At 41.3% G+C, this 18,723-nt stretch overlaps 1 protein-coding gene across 1 annotated transcript in view; it reads left to right on the top strand.

Moving 5' to 3' along the window:
• Positions 1-418: 418 nt before the first annotated feature.
• Positions 419-18,723, top strand: part of EPC2 (enhancer of polycomb 2) — a 92,899-nt gene continuing 74,594 nt past the window's right edge. Inside the window, exon 1 of the mRNA XM_090045801.1 lies at positions 419-821. Within this exon, the coding sequence (XP_089901927.1) occupies positions 669-821 (153 nt within the window). The 5' untranslated portion in view covers positions 419-668. The remainder of the gene's footprint in view (positions 822-18,723) is intronic.

Below are 18,723 nucleotides of genomic sequence, written 5' to 3'. Positions count from 1 at the left end.
AGCCCGTAGTTGGTAAGTTTTATTAATAAGAGTTGTCCTCCCAATGCGAGAGAGAGAACAGTAAGCTATTTTCAAAACACTGCTGAATATGAATTTGGAAGATGGTATTATTCAGGGCGTGCACAGCTGTGTGCGTAGTTATAAGTGAGTGCGTGGTGTGCACAGGTGCTGTGCACATCTGTGTATGTATGTGTGCAACTGTGTGCATGTGCGTGCTGTGCACCCCTGGGTGCCTGTGCGCGCTGTGCACACACCTGTGTGCCTGAGCAAGGGTGCGGACAGCTCCAGCGCGCGGCCCCGGGGCTGCCTCCCGCGCGCCGTCTCCCCTGCCCGGCTGCGCGCGCAGCGCTCCCCCCTCTCCCTCCCGCCCGCGCCGCTCCCCGGCGCCCCCTCCCCCCGCGCTCTCGCGGTGGCTGCCGGGATCGCTGGCCGCTTTGGTTAATGTCCGCCATGTTGGCCATGGCGCAGGGAGCGGAGCGGGCGAGCCCGGCGCGGATCTAGGGCTGCGGGGCGCGCGCTGGAAGCGGCGGGCTGCTCTGCGGGAGCTGGTCCGGGGCGGCTGGGCCCCCCATGGTGCGGCGGGCCGGGCGCGGGAGCCGGCAGGCGGCGGCGCGGCCGCACTGAGCCCCCCGCCCGCCGCCGCGGGCTGTTATTGTGAGGGGGAGACAATGAGCAAACTCTCCTTCCGCGCCCGGGCGCTAGACGCCGCCAAACCGCTGCCCATCTACCGCGGCAAGGACATGCCCGACCTCAACGACTGCGTCTCCATCAACCGGGCGGTGCCGCAGATGCCCACGGGCATGGAGAAGGAGGAGGAATCGGTAAGGGAGCCGCGCAGGGGGGGCACCATTGTTTATCAGCCGCCCCCCCTCCCCTCACGGGAAATAGGCCATTGGCATTCACCAAGCGCACTACGCACGCTCCCCGCCGCAGCGCCGCGCGCTCCTGACGGGGCCCTGCGCAAACAGCGCAGCGTCAAGCCCGCTCCGGCGCCGTAAGCGGCCCCTGCTCCGCCATCTTCTTTGCGTCCGGACTCGCGAGTGTTTTGATGAGCGGGGGAGGCCCTTACGGTAGCGTAGAGCGGGAGTGAGGCGCAAGACGCGTCTCTGAATGGCGAGGTGTGCGCGTCGGCCGCAGTTAGCGTAGCGCGCTGGGGCTGCTGCTGCTACCTTCCCCGCGCTCGCTGCGCCCGGGCCGGCACGGCGGGGTTGCAGCTGTCACGGGCTGGGGTCCGACTCGGGCAGACAAGAGGAGGCACGGCATGTGCTGCAGCTGGAGACACCTCATCTGGCCCATCATGCCGGGCCCATTACCTCGGGCTCCGCAGCTTGGGGTGCGGGGTGCGGCAGGTCCCACCATCCCAGCCCACAGGAATTTCCTTTACTTGTCATGGCAGGTGCTGCTTTGCGCTCTTAGCCCTAAGGGTACTTGATTCCAGCTGCTGTCTTGCAGGCAGTCGCATTGGAAGTGCCCAATTGCTGCCGTGAGAAGTGGCTACTTGCTCTTTGAGGAATGGCAGTAGGTGTAATGGGCCGCATGGTGCTTGTGGAACGCCGGCTGGCTGTGGCTGCAGAGCCGCAGCTGGGTCCTGACTGCCCTTTGCATTATAGTGTCTAGTGTGGCCAGTCATGAGCTTGTGCTGCATGTGAAATGTTTGCTGTGCCTTGCTGTAGCGCTGCAGGTAGAAGTGTCTGCAAGAGTCTGTCTCTTTGCACGAGAGTAAGGTCTTGTGGGAGTTAGGACAGTATAGCCCCAAAGCTGTTTGCTGTCCATGATTGCAGTGCTGCTTTGGTGAGCTTGCTGTTGCTGTCCGTAAAGGTTGACTTCTGCATTCTTTCGGTTGGCGTCTTGCTCGCACCAGTAGTCCCTTATGGTTGTACTTGCACGCAGAATTGATAGTAAATGAACCCTCAAGAATTTCTTCAATGAACCTCTGCTGCTGCCTTGTAGCCAACCCACTGTGGATGTGGATTGGCTTTTCAGAGGTTGTAGCTGTCAAAAGGAAGGTTCTGCATTTCTGATTGGCTTCCCTATTTGACTGCTAATATTGAAAAAGATCTTTTGTATCTTCCATTGGTTACGTATGGTTATGACCTCATTGTATTTTTCTTGGTATTACAATGTATATAATGTATCATGCTTAGTGCGTTTTGATCCTCTGAGTGTGTTTTGATCTTGTTAGAGAATGAAATTGTCCTACCATCCGTGAGGGTATTTAGAACAGAGAGAGAACATTACTAGTACCAGCTTGGGGAAGGTTGAGCCTCTTTCACTTTCAGGAAGATCTAACTATCTTTTTACTTTTTAAAGAAGATGCATTAGTAGCCATTTAATTTCTGTATTAATATCTTATTATATTTTTATGAAACATGGGAGGTATGTTTTATAAATACAGGTATATATTAAAAAAACAGAAGGAGTTTCTAAATTTTAAAATCGAACTTATCTAAAATATTTAGGCCCAAGAATAACTTCACTCAAGGGTGAATGATGCATGCATATGCACATGTGTACACAGTAGTGCACACACTTTTAAAAAAATCTCTTGTAATAATAGAATCCATACATGTTAAAAAATAAATAAAATCTGCTTGTCTTAGAATTGAGGTTTGCAATTGTACCACTCAGTTAATCTAATTGCAGTAATGTCATACAAATATTCTAGTGCCAGACTGCAATACTGTCACATTGACTGCTTCATGATGTGCAAGTATTTCTGTTGAATTCTGTGGGACTACTGGTGGTGTCAGGTATTTTTTCGGTGTCAGGGTACTGCAACCTGACCCTGAATATCACAGTGTTCCCAGTTTAGATTCACAGGTATTTTGAAAATAACCTACCTTCTCTGTATCTTATCTTTGGAGCACAAGTCTTATTAATAAAACTTACAGACTATGTTCGCATTACTATATTTCTTTTTGTTTATGACCCCCATTAGAGGTCTGGAATCTGGATATCTAGTACATTTAGGTGTGCTAGCATTCATAACTTTAAGATTCAGTTTAGAGTTGAGCCAAATTTTGTCACTTATATTTGCATACATCTAAACTAATTAGCATTTGAATTTAATCTGGATTTATATCATAACTGACAATAGAATTTGCCTCTATTTTGTTTAGTTTTAGAATCTGGGAGACAGTTTGTGGTTCAAATTCTTCAGATACTGTGCTGGAAATGTACTTCATATTAGCAAACTTATTGCTGTTATATATAAAGGGGATTTATTTTAGTGTACAGCAACACTTAATGTAGGTCTTAACTACCCAGTCTGATCTGAATGCATGTTTTTGAAGTTTTGTTGTGTTTCTGCATTTTAGGTAAAACCTCATGTTTAATAATAAGGCAAGGCAACTTCGCTAGTGACTGAAGGTATTAAGAGGTGGATTTGACTTACTTCTGTGCTTGTAACTACATAAAGGATCACAGTAATTGATCGCTTTGGGAAGTTTAGGTGCTATTGTAGATGTAACTCAGAATTTTAAGTTTCAGCATTCATTCATTTGTAACTAGGTTAGGCACTTAGAGGTTAAGCAGAACAGAAACCCAAGTTAAGGATATATTAAAAAATGCAGAAAGGAGTAAGAATGCAAAAAAACCCAAACTTATTTACTTGGTTTAAGGTAGCTTATCATTATTCATAATTACATGATCACTTACATGAGTGTTTTGAAAGGAAGGGAGAAAGTTAAATTAAATAAACTTAGATTTTGTCCCCTAGTCTGCCTTTGTGTCCATTTTTAAATTTCATTACAGTGTTTTGAACACTTGGTTTCTGATAGGTTTTTGTACTACATTACGTGCTTGGAACTAGTAGTATTTCCAAAGCAGCCTACTTGTTCTTTAATTGAGGCTGTTATGTTGGAGTGCTTTTATATTTAAAAAAATCATACTTGTAATGACAACAAAAGCATTTAGAAAAAGTAAAACTGAAAGTTACTATAACTGAAACAAATGAAGGAAAATCTGTATGATCATTTCTTTATCTTTTGCATTTGGCAGCATTCTATTTTTATTCTTAATGCTTTCTTGCTTTATGCATACAGTAAGGTACTAATTCTATGATTAAATTCTTTCAGGTAGATCCTTATATCTGAAGAGATTTTAAGGGAAATCATGGGGCCCTCCATAAATCTGGTTGCAAGGTCAGACCCAGTACTCATTCCTCCCTCCTGCCCTTAGTGTGTGTGTTGAGGGGGAGGGAGAGTATAACACCTCTGACCATAAACCTACAAACACTGGCAGAGGAGGCTCAAAAGTAGCCTTAAACAATTTGTCAAATTGGCTGTTGTATTGACCAGGTTGCTAGTTGACACAGTGCTTTTGTAAATGGCATTGACAGTCACCTATTCCTCATGAACATTTTCCTCAAACTTTTGTTAGTTCAGTCCCTCTTCAGGGAAATTGAAATCGGTCATCCCTTGCTTTGACCCCCTTATCTATTGATAAAATCCTTGTTAATGTGATAGGAAATGATAACATAGATCTTCATAATCTGATACTTTTCTACTTTCTTGTATATTGTGAGCAGTGAAATACTTAACAGTGCTGATGCATGTAAAATTATCTAGCTCTTCCAGACTTTACCAGGTGGATAATTATGCTGTCATCTCCAATCAAAAATTAATGGACTGATTGGTAATTGCCACTGGTTTTCACAAGGGGGAGAAGGCACACCCCTGCTTTTATGTTGCTCTGCAGCAGACCTCTGCTACAGAAACTTTCATTCTGTGGATAGATCATAAGTTTGAAGATCTTGAGTTTGCGGCTGATATTTTTCTTTGAATACATCAATAAATAAAAGGTAGCCAAAGACTGATAACCTAGCCAAGATTGCTAAGTAATGAACAAACAACAACAAGAGTTATGGAAGTCTTTTTGACCTTGGATGATCCCATCATTCCCAGAGAAATAGCTTTGATAAATTCACTCACCTAGACGCAGTGCTTTTTCAGAACTGTGGTGATTAAATCTATGATATGAGAGCTTCATTGTAGGTAAGGCCACCACTGCTTTTCAGAAGATCACTCGTATATGGAGGTCTGACGACATCAGCACTAGCACAAAGCTTGAAATCTTCAGTAATAATGTACTAAGCAAGCTTCTGTACAGGTCCAGTCATAAAGGGACATGTGTCTGTCTCTCTTTCTCTGTGGTCTCACAGGCTTCCAGGGCCTAGAATGGCCTTAACTACAGCCTTCCATCCCCTCTTAACTTATGCTGTTTCCTTCCACCTTGTCACATCTTTACCAGATCACTTTCTCATTTCCTTGGTCTTTCTTGAGATCTGATATCCTCCTCAGCTTCCAAAATCTGCCTTGAGTACTGTCAGTTTCTGTGATATGCCCTGCCCATTTGATTATCTGTGCTCTTATCTTGCTTGAGCCATCAGGTCTCTTGTAAAAGTTTACAAGGTCTTTATTATGTTCAGGGAAAATTGGACAGCTTTCAGAGTGGACACCTGCTCTGCGTATTCTACCTAACCACTTTCCTCTGAATAAAAATGGTGAAAACTTGTTTTTTGACTTGGGGATGTGGGGGAATAATTCTCCTGTTCCAGAGAACATAGAAAGACTGTAACTGGTCCAAAAGTTTGGAACAGTAGGAATTCCTATTTGACATCTTTGGGTTTACCTTGTGAATCATGTTTGTACACTCAACAGTGTAACATTGTATGGTACCTCACAGCACCCTTGGAAGGATCTCAAGGCACCCTAGCTGGGAATTACTGTTCTACAGGCTTTCTGTTTACTTCATTGGTCAGTAATAAAGGAAGCAAAAGAAATATAAATACATTGCAGCAGAAAAAGTTTTTATAGAGAGACCATTTTTAGTAGGTTACCTGTTACAAGAGGCTGCTCAGAAGTGTATTTAACTGTATTAATTCCCACTTTGCCTTCATTTAAAATACTAGTTCTGTTAATGTTGATTTTTGTGTGTGTATGTGTTTATATGAATGGCAAGTTAGGTTAAAATTTCCTTTACGTATACATTTTACTTTTTTTTTTTTTTTTTTAAATAGTCAGTTGATCTTTTATAAAATTAAAAACTTAATTTATGTTTTTAGAGTATCTTACCAGGTACTTTAAGAATGCATAGATTTCAAATCATAGAAACTTCGTATTTTGATTTAAAAGTTTTGGTAGTTGTCACTAGCATACTACTACTAGCTCAGCCAGTGACTTCTGTGAATGAAAGCAAGTCATTTGCTGTGTCTTTGTCTATTATACATACTTAACAGGATTTCCTGAAGGATAAAATGATGTTTGGGAAAACTGGTTGAATGTTACTGTATGTATAAAAATATTAAATAATTTATTAAAATGATAACTCAGGATTGTTTCTTGTATACCACAGTTCTTTAATCATACTCTGAGATCGTGTGTGCCTATCTTTTCTCATTAAACTATGATCTTCTAGCTATATATATATCATCTCTGTGTTTCTCACCCCCTAATACTGAGTGGACAGAAGCCTTTAAAGGTGTTTGGTTTTATATTGGCTCTTGTTTACAGTTTGTTTATACTTCTGACTTTCAAAATTTGATGTTGAACCTTTTCTCATGTAAGGTGATAACCAAGTGTTTTAGTCATTCCTCACTGAATGATCTGTGCTGTGGTGCAGCACTATAGGGTTTGTTTGTTTTTTTTAAATGTTTTTGTTATTGTAAGCCTGTATCTCTCCTAGCAAAAGCTGTGTGTATATAGTAATCAGACCTATTTTATCTGTTTGTGGATCGTCATTATTAAACAGAAGTATTTTTTAAGATACATTATTAGCTTAAGGTAGGTATTGATGATTCGCAATTGCTGGTGTGCAAAGTTCAAATTTAAAATTAAATTTCCTAGCTTTTATAACTGTAGTTTCAAAAGCTAGGAATTGGAATAAATATATTCTAGTTTAATACCTCTTGTAAGATATTAATTGATGAAAGCATTTATGGAGGAATATCTAGTCTCTTCTTCCATGCAAAACTGTTATACATATTAATTTTGGAGTATTATGGGTAGAGTAGTAATTAAATCCTACTCTGCCTTGAAAATGGTAAGAGCGTTCCCTTTCATTTCCTGTACAGACCTAATGTTCCAGGACCTGTTCTAAATTTTGGGGATACATTAATGACATGATATTTACCCTCTCCCTCTTGACTTGTCCCCTGCCCACCCTTTATGAAAGAAGCAGAAGATGCAAATGGTTAACATGAGTATTATGAAGTCTGAGGGATAATGGGTTCAAGCTACAGAAAAGTTTTATAGGCTAAAAATAAAACCTAGGAATGAGTGATTATGGTATAGAATCTCTAGAGATTTTGCTTCTGTGCAGAGTTTCATAAGTGTAATCAAGACAAGAAGTTTCCCTTACAGGAGAAATAGGCCAGATTTGATTAGAGTAAGTTCTCTTAACAACTGATAACGTATCCACACACAAGTTTTTCTTATCATTAGTCTACTTTACAGCTATTGTTTTATTTACTTGCTCATGAGGTTTTTGGAGATTGCTGGATTTGCAAGGCATAACACTACTTTGTAAATCTCTATAAATCTTTTTGCTAATGAGACATTTATTTTTAGAATTTGTAACTCCCTATAAGAACTTTTCTCCCTCTTTACTCATACCCCCCTCATTCATATAAGGAGGAAGGTTTCATTTCATTTGTCTTTTTTCCCCCTTCCTCACAAGCATTCTTTTTGTCCTTTTTCTACCCATCGGTCAGTGCTGTTAGTAGCAGTTGTTCTCTTCCCTTTCTGTGGCTTAAGTCTTTCACTTCCAGATCAGCCTTAAAAGTGGAGGAATATGACCTTTCAGTCTACTCCATGCATTGTTACTTTCTGTTGATTTGATGCTGCATCCTTAAAACTTAATAGGATCAGCAAACATAGCTACTGTTATTGACAAGGAAGTGCTTCACTGGTTCCATGTGGTAAGTATAAATCCCTGTCTCAGCACTGGAGCCTTACAGATTTCTGTAGTTCATCTAATTTTCCTTTCATTGAAAGAAACCTTAGAAGGAGATTTCTTAAGCATGTCGACTCATTTGTATTTAGAACGCTAGTGTGTCAGATCTTGCATCTCTTCAATTTTACAAAAACTTATAACAGCATCCAGTGGATGCAGTTTCAAAGTAGATTTTTTTTAAGGTGATTTACTTAATAATAACTTAGACAACTGGAAACCTTATTTTAATAAATCAATTTAAATTTTGTTTTGTGTTTGTATTTTATGGTTATTTTCTAAAAAGAGGTTCATTTTCAGGGTTTCCTAGCCCCCAAAATGTCTTGCCTTGCAACTATTTTTGTCTTAACCAAGAGGTAGTCTACTTCTATATACATTTATATAATCCATTATATACTTGTTCAGATTTTTAATTTAAAAAATGGAGAGTGACAGATTTCCTTTTTGTTATCTAATTAAATATTTTATTCATGTGTATATCTCAAGCTTTATTTGGATGGTAATTGGAATTTAATGCATATAGCATTTTCAGTCTTTTTTTATTTAACTAAAATTAAGATTATGAATATATAAAGAATGAAATGTAATGTTTCTAAACTGATATTAAAAAGGAGTATTAAACACAGTTAGTAAATTGATCTATGTGTTTGTCACCATATCCTTTGAGATTTTTAGAACTGGTATAACTCGTACCCAATTTCTGTTCATAGAAGAGAACAAGCTTTTTCTTTTTTCAATTCCTAATTGGTTTAGTCAGTTTGAATTAGCTGATGTAGCTGAATTAAACAGAACACCTTTTCTCTGCCCCTATAAAAGTTAACTGTTGCCTAGAGTTGGCTTAGCATTTCAAGGAGGTCCAATTCCAGTGCTAGCCAGTAATATCCACAAATTTATCAATAGATATGAGAGAGAGTTGTTTGAACATTGCTTTTTTCCACCAAATATTAGCTATTTGATGTGTAATAATAATAATAATAATTTGTTGCTGAGAAGTGCAGTAAAAATAGTGTACATATCTTCACAAGCATTAGTACAAAATTAGCAATGCTTCAAAGTCAGCAATTCCATGAAAAAATCCCTGAGTTGAGTTTATCCTTCGCTTACGCAGCTACAAGTACCATTAAGTATACTGTTGCTTGTATAATGTATGTATTTGCACTGACCAAATGCCTGAATGCTTGACCATTCAAATAAAATGCAACATAAATTCATTCATTATCTCTTCCTCTTTTTTGCCAGCTCTCCTTTAGCTAGAAATAAACAGATGGTGATTGATAGTAGTGAAAGAGTTTTAGTTATAATTCCCTGTTTTAAAGTGTTCTCGGGTTCCCCCACCCCTTTTTAAAGTCAGCTGGTATCAGAATTACATGCTCTGAAAGGAGTTTAAGAGCTGAAGGAATAGACAACTATCTTTCCTAATTGATACAAGTTATAGCTCTCTAATGACAGAACTGGGTTACCCTGTGTCTTAAGGGATTTTTCTTTTAGCTTGAATAAGTACACTGAAACTCTTATCTAATCCATCTCTCTCTTAGTGTAGGATTTTCCTTAATATTGTATTTGCTAGTGTTTTATCTTGTTGATATAAAATTGCAAGCATTCAGACTTATAATTACTTTGTGATATGTTATTCTCTATTGTGTATGGTGCAGTTGTTGAAATATTTTTTTGTGCTGTGCCCTCCCCTTCCCCCCCATGCTGATTTAATACCTTTTTACTTCCTTGACTTTATTCTGTTGTATCCCTTGTACCCCTTATTCTCAAGGTGAGTACTGTGGCAATCCTGGGGTGCTGTGAGATCCTTTTAAGAGTGTCACACATTATTGGCATGGTTAGGCGTACACATGCCTACATATAATTCATGAGATAAACCCAGAGATTTTAAATAGTGTCAGAAACATTTTGACCTTGTATGGTCTCTCAGAGTTCTTTGTTCTGGAAGATATTGCACTTATTTTTCTGCAATCAGAAAAAACTTGTGAAAGCTAAGAGCTGGCACATTCCAGGGGTGCCTTGAGTCTAAAAAAGTTGAACTACTCTCTTGTACTATCTCAAATAATTGTTTCACACAGTCTGGTATTACTGTTTTTGTCCCTTGATCTTGTATTACTGTGTTACTTACTTCTGCCCCTGGCAGTTTTTGACAATGTTGTATGTACATGCTACTTCTGCGATTTCTTTTCTCTTTAATTTACTTTCTCCAGTTTCATAGAAGTTTCTCTGTTAGAGCAGCTGGAGGGAATTCTTTCTGATCAGATGAGTCCTAGAATTCAGCAGGCTATTCCAGGTGTGGCTGTACCAATGCCAGAAGGGAAAGGAATCTTAGTTTCTGATTTGCAGTGACTCTTGATGATGAATTGACTATCAAATTGTATTGTAGGTCCATAACAGATTTGGTATCTGCGTTTTTTGTCATTCCCAGAAATTTTACTTAAAGATACTTTTTTCTCTTTTGATTTGGTATGTGTATTGTATATGGTTATTTCCCAAGGACAGATCCTGAGGTGCTCTTACTGTCATAGCTCCATCAGGGTCCAGAGGAGGGCTACTCATATGGTTTAAGGGCCTGTAGGTAAGATCCTACGAGGAGATACCGAGAGACCTGAATCTCTTCAGCCTCCGAAAAAGAAGGCTGAGAGGGGATTATGTGGCCGACTATAAAATTCCTTGGGGAGGGGGCAGCAAGGAATAGGGGGGAATCTGTTCACCAGGGTGCCCCTTGGCGTTACTAGGAACAGTGGCTATAAATTGACAGAGAACAGATTTAGTTTTAGGAAAAAATTATTTACAGTGAGGGTTGCCGAAATCTGGAATGGGCTTCCAAGGAAGGTGGTGCTCTCCCCTACCTTGGAGGTCTTGAAGAGGAGACTAGACAAGCACCTGGCTGGGGTCATCTTACCCCAGCATTCTTTCCTGCTCAGGGCAGGGGGTCAGACTTGATTGACCTAAGGTCCTTTCTGACCCTAAAAAAAAAAAGCAAGTCGGTAATCTGATGTCACTTTTTAACAGCTGAAAAGCTAACAAAAAATCTGTTTTGATTTTATAGAATTTGAGTTGATCCTTTCTTTTCTTTTTTAAGTAAATAAAGGCTGCATTGAGGTTTTTTCAGATTAATTTTTTATTGTGAATGTTTAGCTATACTTCCAGATCAGTATATTTATTTATATACTGCTATCCCCAAAAGAAGTATAAAATAGTTATACAGAGGCATAAATATTAGATACATACATACATACATACATACATACATACATACATACATACATATATGTATTATACAAATAATACGAAGTTGTACAGAGTTATAAATAATAAAGTTAACCAGGAGTATAAATATGAATATTTTAGTGCACAAATATAGTACCATTTTCAGTGGTGACTCGGCCAGATCACTTTTGCTTGGAACACAAATGCCTTCCAAGTTTTTGTTTTTCTATATGTGAAATTCTGTTACCTCTTGTATGGATAAAAGGCAATTTTCCTGCTGCATACGTGGCCTTTTTGGCACTTATGCACAAGTTGTGACTTCTATTAAACTCTGTTGCTGGTACAGAATAGATCTCCTGGCTTGGCAGATATGCACATGCAGTGTATGTGTATAAGTAGAGGCATAAGTCACAAATTGTAGCCTAAGAAAATGATTAACTGTGGGCCTTAGGGGAATGTGGAGGAAGAGGAGGACCCTCCTATCTTTTAGCTGCAATAACTCAGTAGGAAGGGTGCTGACCAAAGAAGTGGGAGACCTGGGTTCCAAGTCCCTCTTGCCAAACTCTTTCGAACTTCCCAATACAGTGTTGGAACCACTATTCCACAGGGTAGGTATTACCTGGATCCTTCCCCCACCTCACTCCCCTTTTTTGGAACTGGCCCCATGTGCAGCCAAGAGAGTGATATATGTGGGGCCAGAAAAGAGAGAGCAGGCTGCTCTACACATACATGTGTGATGGCTGCTGCTCTGGAAGTGAGAAGGCTTTGGATTCTTGCCTGAACCCTTGTTCCCAGTAGACTGTAACTTCCCAGCTGCTCGTCTGCTATTTTATCCAATGATTATTAAATGCAAGGGGCAGTGGCCCAGCTTCAAGAGGAGAGGAATGGATTGCATGGTGCTGAACCTTTAGCTTGGTGGTTAAGAGATCACTGTGCTAGGAAGCTGGAAACCCCAACTCAAACCTCCTGGGTGAGGAGGACTGAGAATCTGGGTCTCACGCTTTCTGGGTAAATGCCCTAATCGCTCACAGTGCCCCTCATTTCCTCGTGTTTGTTTATTTGTTTTGGAGGGAGATATGGCTACATACATAATAACCCTATACTTGCTCAGCTAATATGTAGCTAGCCAAACATGCACAGTAGCTGCCTGGACATTTGTGCATCCACATAGGTAATAGAATTGTGAACCTGTGCCCAAATACCCATGGGTACGTGCCATTTAGATGCATACAGAAGGAGTTGTGTTACTCTTTTTAAAATTATTGGCTTTCTAATTGTATCTAAAATTAGGCTCCTAAGTGGCATTTACTTCAGTTGGATTTGCTGGGTGCTTTATATTTTGGAAAATCGGGTTGCTTATTTAGTGCCTAACTGTTAAACATCAAGGCTTGACTTCTGTGCTAAGTACAGAGAGTCAAAAAGCCCAAGGCTGAATTGATTCAATCTTTCCTGCACAGACTGAACCGATAAGCAAGTGAACAGACATTCACTTTTGATTCTAGAAATGCACCCACCTGCCTGCAGTGGCTCAGGCAAGAAGCCAGGGGGTGCTAGAGCATGCCTCTTTGCTTGACTGGAGCAGACAACTTTGGCCAAAGCTAGCCCACCCACCCTGCGAGTAGGAGGGGTTTGCAAGGAAGGTGCAAAGCATCATGGGATGCTGAGGGACTGTGAGTTAACTTAAATCTGGAGGTGATCTGGGGCAGAAGTTCAAGTCTGATATTACATCCATCCATGTTTAGCTTAAACGATTTCAGCCCCATTGAAAGTGGTTTATGTGCACTGAACTTTTGCTGTGTTTATAGATCTGAACTGGTTTCTGATTGCCTATACTGCTTTATGTGTGATTTCTGTCCCTAGCCCTGATGCAAAACAAAGGTGATCAAGGTGGATATTTTCAACCAGTTTGAGCAGGCTCTTGTGTTTCTCTGAGTACATAAACTATGTTCCGTTTCAGTTCAAATTGTGTTATTAGGTATCTCTTATTTAACTTTGAGAAATAACTACATGCATCGTGTTCAGCAGTTAATTTTAGGTTAGTTATTGGGAGGGCATATGGCATATGTGACATTTTCTCAACTGTAGCACTTTTTAGTTGTCCGGTAGAATATGAGAACTGACATTTCAGATTTGATTGGTATTTCACATAGTAACATTTGTTATAGTATATAGAATTTAAAAGAATCTTGTTCTCAATTTGTTTGGATTGAATTTTTCTCTTTAGACGCACGTTTTCTTAATGCTTGCATCTTGGCATTTTCCATTTTCCAGGTGTTGTGTACAAATAGAACTGAATCATTTAATTGGGCTTCAGGAAAACCCTAGCTTGTATGGAGAAAGAATATACAAGTAAAGCCAATGGGGATTTTTAGATGAGGGCACATTCTTTAGCCCTTCTCTCTTGTGAGAGCTTACTATGATTACTTGTTTTGAAGTCAGTGGAACGTCTTACCTGATTGTGGGCTTGTACAATAAAGACCTCGTTTTGCTACCTACAAAAATAATTGCTATTTACATAACATTTCTTAGTAGTGCTTTGCTCTGCTTAGGTTTAAACCTGGGTGTAAGCAAATATTAGATGTTTTAACAACTAACCCCTGCCCCTCCCCCCCTTGTCAAGTAACCAAAGATATATGTGGGTAAGGAGAGATGCATGGTTATTACAGAAACAAGCTAGCATGATAAAATATCTTCTTCCCTGTATTAATTATGTCACCTTGTATTACTTATAAATTAGGGTTTTTTTTAACTCTCTCCCCACTTATTTGAGTTTAACCTTTCATTTTTGAAGTCGACTGGATTAAAAAAAATAGCTTGTTTTCTTGTTTGTGTGATGACTTCCTGGTTTTGAGTAGTAAGAAGGTTCAGTGCTTGAGTGTTTACTACAAGACATTTTAATTTTGTTAATATTAGTATTTGTGCCTAGGTTGATTGGTTGTTTAAACACAGAAGTGGCACTGGTTTTAACCAAAGATATGATGTTGAGCACTTTTCATAAAAAAAGCTTAAGCTTTGTGTATGATTATTTTGTTACAGCAGCTGCTCAGAGGAACAGTTCTTTTAATGCATGCAACCTAAGTGTCAGTCATATGAAGGGAAAATGTTGTGATGTGTCCATACCTCTCAGTGCATGGATGTTGTAAAGGCCTTTAAGGTTACTGATAAGTGGTTAAAACATAAATCAATCCTAAGAGTTACCGGGGTGGCATGAATGAAAATTGTTTTTGTAAGACTTGGCCTTTGACATTAAGGTAATGGTGTCTCATAGGTATATATCATCTGTAACTTTTCTTAAAAACATTCATTGAGTAATTTACAGGCCTCTAACTCCTGGGCCATGTCCACGCATGGTGTGGATGTTTGGTTCCCTGGGGACAACTCATGGCGGTGTACCTTGTACCACTGCTGTTGTTCTGGGGGAATGCCCATGCCATGCATGCTCTGGCTTGTGACAGGTTACCTGGGGTGGGGTAGGGGTGGCTGAGGCCAGCACTAGGCTGGTCCCAGCAGCCTTACCAGGAGCCCTCCTGGGGCTGCATCAGTGGTGATTCTGCTATGCAGAGCCTGGCGGGCAGGTGCAGCATTCTCTTTTGAGCAGTGCATACACAGCCCGTTAATGCACTGCTCTGCTTTTTGTTCCTTTGTGCTGCTCCCTTGCAGAGTGGAGAGCAACTGAACGTGTGGTATGTGGTGCTGCAGACTGTGCCACCTACTGCACAGTCACACTCATCTGGATGCAACCTTGGAGTGTTTGTTAAAGGAAAGATGAAAGTACTTTAGAAGTCTGCCCTTCTTAGATTTCATAGACATTAGGGCTGGAAGGGACCTTGGAAGATCATTGAGTCCAGCCCCCGCCCGAAGGGGAGGAAGTCAGCAGGGGTCATAGGATCCCAGCAAGATTAGCATCCAGTTTTCTCTTGAAGGGGTTCAATATAGGTGCTTGAACCATCTCCCATGGCAGGCTGTTCCAGACCTTGGGGGCTCAGACAGTAAAGAAATTCTTCCTTTTGTCCAGCCTGAAACAGTCTTGCGGTAGTTTTATGACCGTTCAACCTCGTCATCTCTTGGGATGCTCCGGTGAACAAATGTTCCCCCAGATCCTGGTGGTCACCCCGATAAACTTATAGGTGGTCATCAGATCACCCCTGAGCCTACGCTTTTCCAGGCTAAAGAGCCTCATGGCTCTCAGCCTGTCATCATAAGGTCTGTTTTCCTGACCTCTGATCATGTGTGTGGCTCTTCTCTGGACTCTCTGAAGCTTCTCCATGTTCTTTTTGAGTTGTGGAGCCCAAAACTGGACACAGTACCCCAGCTGCAGCCTCACCAAGGCCGAGTACAAGGGGAGAATGACGTCCCGGGATTTGCTCGAGAAGCATCTATGCATGCAAGCCAGCATTTTGGTCGCTTTAGTAGCCACAGCATCGCATTGCAGGCTCATGTTCATCTTGTGGTCAATGATGAACCCCAAATCTTTCTTCCGTAGTGCTAGCCAGTGTAGCAGTGCCAAGCCTATATGGATGCTGCAGGTTTTTCCTCCCAAGGTGGAGAACTTTGCATTTTTCAGTGTTAAACACCATCAGGTTCTTGTCTGCTCATTTGCTGAGCTTGTCCTGGATTACCTTCCTGTCTTCTGGCGTGGATGCTTTGCCTCAAAGTTTGGTGTCATGGGTGAACTTGGCCAGTCTGCTTCTGACTCCAGTGTCCACATCATTAATGAAGAAGATGTTGAACAATCTGTGTCCAAGGACAGAGCCTTGAGGGACCCCATTAGTCACAGGGCACCATGACCATTGACTTCCATCAGTTACCACCCTCTGGGTCTGACCACGGAGCCAATTTCCCAGCCAGTGGATCGTGGTGGACCCAAGGCCACAATTGGCCAGTTTTGCCAAGAGGTGATCATGGGATACCAGATTGAAGGCTTTTTTGAAGTCAAGATATATGACATCAATCTCTTCTCCCTTGTCCTATTGGTAGGTCGCCTGGTCGTAAATGGAAGTGAGATTGGTCAAGCACGACCTACCCACAACAGACCTGTGCTGGCTATCTCTCAGGCTGTTGGCGTCAGCCAATCCATTAAGGATGGCCTCTTTAATACACTTTTCTAAGACCTTCACCGGGATAGAGGTCAGGCTGATGGGCCTATAGTTTGCCATATCCACTTTCCTTCCTTTCTTGAAGATTGGCCTTCTTCCAGTCTTCGGGAACTACGCCAGAGTGCCAGGAGTTCTCAAAGATCCATGCCAGAGGCTGGGCTATGATGCTTACCAACTCCTTGAGTAGCCTGGGGTGCAGATTGTCAGGACCGGCTGACTTGAAGGTAACCAGCTTCTCAAGGTGTTCCTTCACGAGGGCAGGGGATCTCCCTCACCCAGACCTCCCTGTCTCATAGTGGGCATGGGCATCCTATGGGGCTGATGAAAGACTGACCCAAAGTACCCATTTAATAGGTTGGCTTTTTCCTGGGTGTCAGTTGTCCCATCAGGTTCAGCAGGGGTCCAGTGTTGCCCTTGCTTTTCAGACATGTGGGGAGCCGCAGGAAAAAGGACTTTTTATTGTCCATGATGCTCAAAGCTAGTTGGAGTTCAGTTGCAGCCTTGGCTTTCCTGGTTTGCTCCCTGCAGGACCGGACCAGTGCAGAATATTCCTCCTTGGAAGTGAATCCCATCCTCCATCCTTTGTTGGCCTTTCTTTTTAGCCTCAGGAGGTCTGCTAGATCCCTGGAGAGCCAGGGGGGCTGCTGTGTCCCCTTGCTGCCTTTCCTCCAAGATGGAATAGAATTAGCTTGTGCATTGAGGATTGCTCCCTTGAGGAGCAACCACTCTTCCTGAACTGCCCCCCTCCTCCTCCTGGGGTTGTGGTCCCTGAGGTCTTCACTGACAAGCCTCCTGAGCTTGTCAAAGTTGGCCTTCCTGAAGTCAAGGACTTCAGTTTTGCTGACTGATTTGCCAGCTTTATGACAGATGGTGAAGGTGATCAGCTCGTGGTTGCTGTCGCCCAGCTTCCCGTCGACCACTAGGTTGCCGATTTAGGTCATCCCCAGTAGCCAGTACCAGGTCAAGCAGCGTTTTACCTCTTGTTGGCCTGTAGACTTTCTGAGTCAGATAGAGGTCATCCATGCTTGGATTTTGCTAAGTGATCCTCCCACGAGATGTCTGGGTAGTTGAAGTTGCCCATGACAACCATGGTCCTGGAGCATGCAGCCTCAGCCAGTTCTCGGTTGAACTCCTGGTCAAGCTCTTGACTTCGGGTGGAAGGTCTGTAGTAGACTCCCACTCTTGTGTCCCCTGTGCCATGTTCCCCACGGATTTTAACCCAGAGGGTCTCCAGTCATCCATTTTAGTTGCCAACATCAGGTTGCAGGGACGCATTGCTTTCCTTAACATAGAGAGCTACACCCCTGCCCCTTTTATCTACTCAATCTCTCCTGTACAAGGTATAGCCGTCTATACCTGTGGTCCAGTCATGGGTGGAGTCCCACCAGGTCTCTGTTATCCCTGTGAAGTCATAATTATATTGTGCTATTCCCCAAGCTCCTCTCATTTGTATACAGGCAGGCAAGTGTCCCCTTCTACAGAATTGTTAATCAGACCCACCTCTCACACAGGTGCTTTCTCTTGAGTTTCCTTCTGACTAGGTACACTGACCTTACAGTCATTGAAGAAAATTTTCAGGAAAATATAAATAAATTTGCTGAGGTGTATTATCTTCTATTTATTGGTGGGAGGAAATCCTGGTTTGCAGAGTAGCATTCAGGCTGTTTCAGTGGGAGTATTTGTTTTCAGTGTGATAGGTGAAGTAAATATGTTGAGTGGGTCTAGGTAAACATTGTGTGCTCTCTGACTATTTGTTGATTGTTTGTTTTAATAAAGGTATAACAATTTAATTTGAGTCTCCTAGATTTATCTTTATTGCTTCATATTTGTACTTAAAGATGCTGAAAATTGTACATTTTAAATTTGAATAATTTTACAGTTTATTTTTGTAATTATAGCTTTTGCTGGCAATGAGTTTCACATGTACAGTTGTTGTCTATGTTCCATTTTAAAGTATCTCTGAACAGAGGATCATAACTTTCAGACAAAAGAACATTTTTTTTAGAATCTTTTCATGTTTCAGGTTTTGCCTGATAATGGAATTCCTAATAACTATTTTGATTTGAGATGAAGTTCATTCCAGTGCCTTTTTAATGTGGGAGGATAGAAAGTTAAGAAATTCCACATAAATAGGGTTTTTTTTCTTTAAAATCATCTTTCATAATTAAGTTTAAATCTCAGGTAAAAAGGATGGAACTTTGTAAAGTAATGGAAGATAATTTGTAGAAATTGGAGATGGCTAATGGGATAAAATGGTATGTCTTGTTCTGTCAAATAAGACTTTAGGAGTCAAAGTTCTTTACCATCTGTCTTTAAATTATGAAGGCAAAGAAAATTTCACCCTTTTTGGTTTAGTTTTTTTTTTATGCCAATTTTGTAATTTTGTAGACAAAATTTGCTTCGTTTTAAAATTTTGAACTTTGATTTCTAGAAAGAAAGCATGTTAACCTTTTTATATTGTAAAGATACG

The sequence above is a fragment of the Crocodylus siamensis genome, chromosome 4 (genome assembly GCF_052110815.1).
Source record: "Crocodylus siamensis isolate JL-2025a chromosome 4, ASM5211081v1, whole genome shotgun sequence".
NCBI classification, from domain to species: domain Eukaryota; kingdom Metazoa; phylum Chordata; order Crocodylia; family Crocodylidae; genus Crocodylus; species Crocodylus siamensis.
This window is presented reverse-complemented; position numbering and strand designations above follow the sequence as displayed.